The following is a 9,621-nucleotide window of genomic DNA, read 5'->3' as shown; positions in this document are numbered from 1 at the left end:
CGGTGCCTCCGGCGCCGCGAGATCCGGCCGCCGCGGGCCCCTGCGCCGCCGCCCCGGCCACCAGCGACTCGTCCTCGCCGGCCGCCGTCCTCGTCCCCGCCGTGCTACAGTGCGCGCCGCCGTGAACAGTGCTCGACCGCGCCTCGGAATCTGTGCAAGCCCTAGATCTGAGAGAGGTTGAATTTTCGTCTAAGTCCCGAGATTGCAGATCCAAGTTGCCATGTTCATGCCCCCGTATCTTTGCATCCGTAGCTCCGATTCATGCATATATCATATCAAAATGTTCGTCTCTGAGAGTAAATCATTTCATTCCATCGCATCATTTTCATTTGAGTTCATCTTGATGCCCGAAATGCTGTTAGAAGAGGGCTACTTGAGTTAATGGTCAGATCTGCTACTCCATTTTAGACATTTGCCATTTTTGCCATGATTATTGTGTGCATGATATGCCCATGAGTTCTACATATGTTTTGTTAAGGGTTTTGTCATCTTTCCAGAGGTGCAACCCATGTATTTTTGTGATGTGTGTAGTGACTAGTGCAAGCTTGCAAAGTGAAGCACTCGGTAACTCTGTTTTCAGGGACTTAGTAATTTCACTAAGTCCTGGGATTGTTTAGTTCATGATGCCATATGTTCATGTTGTTTCCTAGTGATCCGTGCCCCTTTTGAGGATGATCAATAAAGGAGTTTTATTAATCTTGTAGTGCTCTATCCATCCATGTCTTTGTTTGCATATATGGAGCACCCTAGCTTGAGTCAATCGAGCTCTACTTTTGCTTCGTTATGAATCTGGGCAGATTGTCAACTTGTTTGCAATTTTGCCGATGTTGTTATAGTTGATCCGTGCATGCTATGCCATTGTTCTTGCCATGTCTAGCTTGCATTTTGTGCCTTCTTGATGGATGTATGCTTGTCTTGCCATGACTTGCTCCGTGGTGAGTGCATCGAGCTCGTAAACATGCCTACTTGAGTTATGTTTCAGCATGTCCCTGTTTCCACTAAGTCTGAAACTGATTATGTTTTTGCGATGTTCACATGCTTGCAAATGCATTTTGTGATCCCTTTTGGCTCAAGGTCACTAAGGGACTTTTGTTAAGCTCTTTGAGTAGCTCCATGCCATGTTTTACTTTGCCATGTTCAGGTGCTGTAGCATGTTGTTTTGTTGCTCCGAAGAGGGCTATATGATCTGAAATTTCAGACAAGTGTTAATTTCACTAAGTCTGAGATCTGTTTACCATTTGCATTTTTGCCATTCTTGTTTGAACCTGTTAATGGATGAATTGGCCGTAGCTCAGTGCTAGACTTTTGTTAAGCATCTTGAATGCTTCCCTGCCATGTATTTTGATGTCTTATTTGAGTGCTGTAGCATGTTCATTTCGTTGCGTTTAGAGGCCTACTTGCTGTAAATCGCAGACCGGTGCCAATTTTGAATCGCTTGCCATTTCCAAACCGTAACTCCGATTCCGGTGATCTTTATATTGTTTTCAAGCGATTTCATCTCACCTTTCGAGTGGCACACTTGGTTTTCCAAGTTGAGGCCAGGTTCATGCATTCCCTGTCATATATTGCATATGCATCCCGCATCGCATCCCGCATAGCATATCATCTTTGCATCTTATTGCTTGATCCTTGCACGTGGTTGATTGTGCTCTTGTTGCTTGTTTGTCTTGTTTGGGTAGATCCGGGAGATGAGTTCGCTAACGAGGAGCCCGTTGAGTTTGCTTTCGAGGATCCAGTCAACTCTGACAACTTTGCAGGCAAGATGATCATACCCTCGAAATCACTACTATCTTTGCTATGCTAGTTTGCTCGCTCTTTTGCTATGCCAATGCTACGATGCCTACCATTTGCTTTCAAGCCTCCCAAATTGCCATGTTCAGCCTCTAACCCACCATTGTCCTAGCAAACCGTTGATTGGCTATGTTACCGCTTTGCTCAGCCCCTCTTATAGCGTTGCTAGTTGCAGGTGAAGATTGGAGACCGTTCCTTGTTGGAACATTTATTTACTTGTTGGGATATCATTATATTGCCATGTTATCTTAATGCATCTATATACTTGGTAAAGGGTGGAAGGCTCGGCCTCTAGCCTAGTGTTTTGTTTCACTCTTGCTGCCCTAGTTTCCGTCATATCGGTGTTATGTTTCCGGATTTTGCGTTCCTTACGCGGTTGGGTTATAATGGGAACCCCTTGATAGTTCGCCTTGATTAAAGCTTTTCCAGCAAAGCCCGACCTTGGTTTTACCATTTGCCACCTAGCCTCTTTTCCCTTGGGTTTCCGGAGCCCGAGGGTCATCTTATTTTAAACCCCCCCGGGCCAGTGCTCCTCTGAGTGTTGGTCCGACCGAGTAGACTGCGGGGCCACCTCGGGGCAACTTGAGGGTTGGTTTTACTCGTAGGATGTCTCATCTGAGTGTGCCCTGAGAACGAGATATGTGCAGCTCCTATCGGGATTTGTCGGCACATTCGGGCGGTGTTGCTGGTCTTGTTTTAACTTGTCGAAATGTCTTGTTGTACCGGGATACCGAGTCTGATCAGAATGTCTCGGGTGGAGGTCTATTCCTTCGTTGACCGTGAGAGCTTGTCATGGGCTAAGTTGGGACTCCCCTGCAGGGATTTGAACTTTCGAAAGCCGTGCCCGCGGTTATGGGCAGATGGGAATTTGTTAATGTCCGGTTGTAGATAACTTAAACCTTAACTTAATTAAAATGAATCAACCGAGTGTGTTACCGTGATGGCCTCTTCTCGGCGGAGTCCGAGAAGTGGACACGGTGTTGGAGTAATGCTTGCGCAGGTTGTCCTCTAGTTTCTCGCTCGCGCTTTGCCTCCTCTTCTCGCTCTCTTTTGCGAATAAGTTAGCCACCATATATGCTAGTCGCTTGCTGCAGCTCCACATATTTTTACCTTACCCCACCTATTAAGCTTAAATAGTCTTGATCGCGAGGGTGCGAGATTGTTGAGTCCCTGTGGCTCACAGATTACTATTACACCAGATGCAGGACCCGATGATACAGCTCCAGATGGCGCGCTTGAGCTCAAGTGGGAGTACGACGAGGACTCTCAGCGTTAATATGTTTCTTTTCCTGATGATCAGTAGTGGTGCCCAGTTGGGGTGATCGGGACCATGTCGCTTGTTGGGTTATCTTTCATTTTGGCGCCGTAGTCGGGCCATGAGTGTTCGGATGATGTATGTTATTTATGTACTTGTTTGACGTGGCGAGTGTAAGCCAACTATTTTATCCCTTTTCATTATCTATATTACATGGGATGTTTGTGATGATTACCCGACTTGCGGCATATGCCTTCAATGCGATTATGCCTCTAAGTCGTGCCTCATTATGCTACAGTGTGCCAGGACAGGGAACATAGCTCTAAAAATTGCTGTTCAAAAGCTAAATCACTCATATACTGCATACACGTTTCAAGATAATTTCTCTATGACCAAGGCAATAGCTAACAAGATTGGAAAACCATCAGGTTGAAATGCTTGAAGAGACATTTGGACAAACTAGAAGCATGCCCCAAGAACACAACAAATGCGGAACACAAGGGGCCAAACACACATGAATTAGACTAAGCATATATATGGAGTCTCATCAACACAGCTCCTTTTTCAAGAAATGTGTCACTGTGAATCTGTGATCACCTGGAATCGTGCTTGATCGAAGAAATGAGGGGAGCACACAAGGTAGATAGGAGGTTGTTGCGGCCTCCCTCGGAGCATACATGCCACTAGGTATTGCAGTAATCTCAATCATCCTCTTCCTGGACATGTCGATGCTGAAATTAACTCTGTCCACGTTGAGATGCAGCAGGTTGGTGTCCAGTGGATCGACAGCAGCAACAAAAGGCATCTCCTTGGCATTACCTCCACTAGGCAAAAGATCAACCGACACCTGGTGCTGCAGCGTCCAGCGGCCGCTCTCGTCGTCGAGCGTGAAGGATCTGATATGGAACGGGTCGACCTCGGCAAAGAGCAGCCTGCCGGCGCTGACCCCCACGTGGCGATGCTTGATAAGCCGCCTCATTTCGCTCTCGGCCAGTTGGTCAGGAAGCATGCTGTGTGCCGGCAGCTCGACGGGGCAGAGTTCAGGCCGGTCGCTGAACGGATCGACGCAGATGGCGCCCCAGCTCACGTCCACCCACCAGAGCCGGCCTCCGAAGTCCAGCACCTCGTGAATCATGTACATTCGCCGGTGAGGCGGCATCGGGGAAGGAAGGACCAGCTCCTCCCAGTCCCCCGACTCCGAGGAGAACCGGCGCAGCAGGAAGCGCCGCCCGCCGTCGACCTCGGTGAGCTGAGCAGCGGCATACCTCTTGGGCGGCCCGCTGGCGCCGTAAGCCTGGGTGAGGAGCCCCATGCCGTTGGTAAGGGTCTTCTCGGCGCCGTCGAAGTCCGGGAGGCGGAGCAGCTGGCCGGTGACCGGGTTGCAGACGAAGCGCGCGAACCTCTGGTAGAGGAGCTTGAGGTCATGAGTCTGGAGGCGGGCTCTGCAGGTGTCCAGGAGGAGGAAGCCGTGGCCGCTGGCGGCGTGGACGAGGCCCTTAAACAGGCTGATGCACTTGGGTTGGGGCGGAAAGGGGTCGATGTCGGGGGCGTGTCTGGGCATGGAGACGGAGGAGACGGACGGCGGCGGGGCGAGCGAGGACGACACGCTTCCCGTGGAGCTGGACCCCTGGGAGATCCGGTACATCATCGCCCAGGGAGGGCGCGCGGCGGCGGTGGAGAGGGTGCGGCGAAGGCGGCCGGAGACGGCGGCGCGGAGAAGGGACAGCATTTTGGCGGCGGCGGATTTGGTGGGGGGAGGGAGGGGAGGATTCTCGCAACAAAAAAAAGGAGGGGAGGAGTACTTCTGTTGCGTGCAACCGGAGCGGAGAGGCCGAGAGAGAAGGCGAGGCAGCTCTGCTGGCTGGTTCACGGGGAGTCACGGGCACTGGTTCCCGCAGCTCCGACCTCCCTCTCACAACCAGGCTTTCTTTTCCACTATCAGTGAGACGGCCTATTGGCTATTGATTCCTCGCGTGGTCTATCTCAACTGGTCAACTTTATAGCGTGCGCGTCCGCCTTACCGACCCAAACGGACGAAAAGCGAACAAAGCGCATGTTCATTTGGATCAGCACGTTGGAGTTGCTTGAAGCATTGTCGGTCCATAAACTTGGCCGGTTGGGATAGATCACGTGAGGAACCAATAGCCAATAGGCTGTCTCACTGTCACTGATAGTGGAAAAGAACACGTCCAGTTTTTAGTTGAGTCGGCAGGTACGCCCAACGGGAGGTCGGCCCATTAATGTCGACATGGCCACTAATTAAACATAATTATACATAAATGGCCAGTCAACGTCGGCCAAAGTCCACTTGTGGACCCGGCTGGTCCACAAATAGGACTGCTCCGGCCAAGTGGGGGGCGGCGGTGACCGCTTGTTCATGGGCGTTGGCTCGCACTCCGGCTCTGGGTCGGCCTTGGGCTCGACGAGGGGCGGCGCCAGTGGCGGTGGCGACACGAACATGGGTGCCTGGACGGAGTTCCCCGTCGCGGACAAAGCTAGGGCTTGTTTCAGCCCATCCCAATGGGCGTCCTCCTCGAGCCGACTCGCTTCCAGCGTGTGCTGCAGGGCCTCCTCGAGGGCGGCTTGGTACTCCGCCTCCGCTTTCTCTTTCTTTGGCTGTACCCGCAGGGGTTGCGGTGGAAGGTCGTGGTTGATGTGGACGCCGACGCGGCGCTCCTCCTCGTGCTCTAGCGCAAACCAGTGCTCCCAGTTGGGGAAGTCTGGCGCGTACTCATGCATGGCACGCTACTCCGGCATGAGGAGCTCACGCTGCCGGCGAACCTCCTCAGCGTACGCCCGCGCGGGCCGCTGCGCCGCCGGGATGGGGATGCGCTGCGGGTCCAGATGCCAGCCGTGTGGTAGGTTGACATCTGGATACGGCACGGGCCGGCGGTACTGCCACTGCCACCGCGCCTGGTGGACCGAGATGTACAACCGCTCCTGCACCCGCGGTGGCGTGCCGCATCTAGCCGACGGTGACGTAGCAGGCTGCCCGCGGGAAGAGCTTGCTCCGGCGTTGAACTTCCCCTTCTTCCCTCACTTCCCATTGAAGAATCCCATGGCTAGTTGGATGCTTGCTGTCTGGCTAGGGTTTCCTGGTCGCCGGCGAGGAAGCAAAGACGGCCAGATGTTGGCGTGGGTGTGGATGAGGCCGGGCCTCGCCGCACGCATCCATTAAAAAGGACGGGCGTGCAACCCTTCTACACACTGCCATGCGGGTCCGGTGTCGGCGGTCATCATAAATATGACCACGGGTGATAGTTGGGCGATCGACATGCGGGGCCGCGGTGGACATCGAGGGGACACGCGGCGCGTCCGCGCCGACGCATTTCAGGCGCAATTTTAGGCGGGAAGGGTCCACGTGGACGTGAAGTGGACAGTTTTTGGGAATGGGTCGGTGCGTTGGACCGGCATTTTTGTCCGCCGCGACCTAAACAGATGTGGATGGACGAAATGGGTTGCCTGGTTGGAGTTTCTCTTCCTTCCCACAATCCCCATCTTATCATGGTAGTTGAAGGAAAGATTCAAAACCAGGAGAAGGGCCGGGCGCATCTCCAAAGCTGACCCGCAAATGCATCCGTCCGTGGACTCCTCGAACTCTTGGAGGCGGAATAGCTGGGCGGAGACGGGATTGCAGACAAAGCGTGTGAACTTGCGGTAGACGAGCTGCAAAGGGGCGACCATGAGGAGCACCTCGACGGGAAGGCCTAGGTCGGAGAGCGAGTGATCACTGGAGCGGGATTGAGGGTGCCCAGGAGGAGGAAGCCGTGGCCGCTGGCAGTAGAGGTCGCCCTGTCTCATTTCCACACCATTGATGCCCGCAATATATCACGGGGCCTGCCGATGCCTGCGTTGACGCGTCCTATGCCGGAAAGTCCTGCCGTCGCAACTAGTCCCGCTTTAGTTATTTTCTATATGTATTAAGTCGTAGTGCGACTCATTTTTGGCCCTTACTCTCTCCATTCCTAAATATTTGTCTTTTTAGAGATTTCAACAAATGACTACATACAGAGTAAAATGAGTGAATCTACACTTTAAAATATGTCTATATACATCCATATGTGGTACTTCATTTGAAATCTCAAAAAGACAAATATTTAGGAACGAAGGGAGTATATATGAATGAAATGTAGGTTGATGAATCGTTCGTAGAATGTTTGTTGCTTCGTGCCATTGTGGCTCACGTGGGAGAGAGATTGAGGAGAGAGGGAGGGATTAGCGTCTGAGCGAGGGGATTGGGTGAGGGGTCACGACCTACCCCACGACGTGCACGCGGTGCATGAGGAGGGGGCGCTCGCGCACCCCAAAACGGCTAGCACGCGAGGTGAGCCCACATTCATTGGCCATTTAAAATTACTGCCACGTTAAAACCAGCCGTGAGGATCCAACGTATCAAATCACACAGAAAACTGTTTTGACCATCATTTGACGGCTGAGAAGGCGGGAAATCGAGGGAGCCTCTTGGAGCCAAGTTGGCTAGCAATCTTATAGGTTAGAATGTATTAAGTCATAGTGCGACTCATTTTCCGTGCCTATATATGAATGAAATGTAGGTTGATGAATCGTTTGTAGTTCTAGTTTAGTGGATCATTTTTAGTTATATTTGAATGAATCTGCATGTTGTGCTTGGTTGGGGAATTGAAGAAGAAATAGTTAGCCAATGACATATGGGTGCCACATGCAAGGAAATTTTGGAGGTTGTATTACATCGATATTAGTTTGCGCGTAGACCTTGGAGCCTCCATTATTTTCAGGAAAATCTGATTCCATAAGTGAATCTTAAAATGGTGACACATGGCAATTTCCATGACGCACAATATTCGCTCTCATGCCCTCTCCCAGGAAACAACTCAATCGTTTGGTTCCATACATCCTCCCGAGAGAATGACCCCTCTATAGCATGACACCCTCATATGATGTAGCATGAAAATTATTGGAAGTATGTATGACAACTACTATGTATAGCATGGAATTCTTAAACATGTGGACAATGATACGTCTCCAACGTATCTATAATTTTTGATTGCTCCATACTATTATATTATCTATTTTGGATGTTAACGGGCTTATTTTTACACTTTTATACTATTTTTGGGACTAACCTATTAACCGGAGGCCCAGCCCAAATTGCTGTTTTTTTTGCCTATTTTAGAGTTTCGCCAAAAAGGAATATCAAACGGAGTCCAAACAGAATGAAACTTTCGGGAGCGTGATTTTTGGAACAAACGTGATCCAGGGGACTTGGAGTGGACGTTAAGAAACAATCGAGGAGGCCACGAGGCAGGGCGTGCCTATCCCTCTGGGCGCACCCTCCACCCTCATGGGCCCCTCGTTGCTCCACCGACCTACTTCTTCCTCCTATATATATTCATATACCCCGCAAACATCCAGGAGCACCACGAAACCCTATTTCCACCGCCGCAACTTTCTATACCCAAGAGATCTCATCTTGGGGCCTTTTCCGGAGCTCCGCTAGAGGGGCATTGATCATGAAGGGCCTCTACATCAACTACATGGCCCCTCTGATGATGTGTGAGTAGTTTATTTCAGACCTTCGGTCCATAGCTAGTAGCTAGATGTGTTCTTCTCTCTCTTTGGATCTCAATACAAAGTTCTCCTCAATTCTCTTGGAGATCTATTCGATGTAACTCTTCTTTTTGCGGTGTGTTTGTCGAGATCCGATGAATTGTAGGTTTATGATCAAGTTTATCTATGAACAATATTTGAATCTTCTCTGAATTCTTTTATGTATGATTGGTTTATCTTTGCATGTCTTTTCGAATTATCAGTTTGGTTTGGCCTAATAGATTGATCTTTCTTGCAATGAGAGAAACTCTTAGCTTTGGGTTCAATCTTGCGGTGCTCGATCCCAGTGATAGAAAGGGAAACGACACATATTGTATTGTTGCCATCGAGGATAAAAAGATGGGGTTTATATCATATTGCATGAGTTTATCCCTCTACATCATGTCATCTTGCTTAAGGCGTTACTCTGTTCTTATGAACTTAATACTCTAGATGCATGCTGGATAGTGGTCGATGTGTGGAGTAATAGTAGTAGATGCAGGCAGGAGTCGGTCTACTTTTCACGGACATGATGCCTCTATACATGATCATACCTAGATATTCTCACAATTATTCGCTTTTTTATCAATTGCTCGACAATAATTTGTTCACCCACCGTAATACTTATGCTATCTTGAGAGAAGCCACTAGTGAAACCTATGGCCCCCAGGTCTATTCTCCATCATATAAGTTTCCCATCTATTTTATTTTGCAATCTTTACTTTCAATCTATATAATAAAAATACCAAAAATATTTATCTTATTATTATCATCTCTATCAGATCTCACTCTTGCAAGTGGCCGTGAAGAGCTTGACAACCCCTTTATCGCGTTGGTTGCGAGGTTCTTACTTGTTTGTGTAGGTACGAGGTGACTCGCGCATGGTCTCCTACTGGATTGATACATTGGTTCTCAAAAACTGAGGGAAATACTTACGCTGCTTTACTGCACCACCCTTTCCTCTTCAAGGGAAAACCAACGCAGTGCTCAAAAGGTAGCTAGAAGGATTT

General features: G+C 49.9%; 1 protein-coding gene across 1 annotated transcript; it reads right to left on the bottom strand.

The window, feature by feature from the left end:
* Window positions 1–3,384: 3,384 nt before the first annotated feature.
* LOC123156733 (uncharacterized) lies at window positions 3,385–4,887 on the bottom strand. Its single transcript, XM_044574935.1, has one exon. The coding sequence runs from the start codon at window positions 4,773–4,775 to the stop codon at window positions 3,594–3,596; it is 1,182 nt and encodes a 393-aa protein (XP_044430870.1). The 5' UTR covers window positions 4,776–4,887; the 3' UTR covers window positions 3,385–3,593.
* Window positions 4,888–9,621: the final 4,734 nt, after the last annotated feature.

This window comes from Triticum aestivum, chromosome 1A (assembly GCF_018294505.1).
Source record: "Triticum aestivum cultivar Chinese Spring chromosome 1A, IWGSC CS RefSeq v2.1, whole genome shotgun sequence".
NCBI classification, from domain to species: domain Eukaryota; kingdom Viridiplantae; phylum Streptophyta; class Magnoliopsida; order Poales; family Poaceae; genus Triticum; species Triticum aestivum.
The sequence above is the reverse complement of the archived record's forward strand: the minus strand, read 5'-3'. Positions and strand labels throughout refer to the sequence as shown.

Bases quoted from the DNA above. Each gene is read 5' to 3' on its own strand.
- LOC123156733 (XM_044574935.1), bottom strand. From the start codon at position 4,775: ATGCTGTCCCTTCTCCGCGCCGCCGTCTCCGGCCGCCTTCGCCGCACC.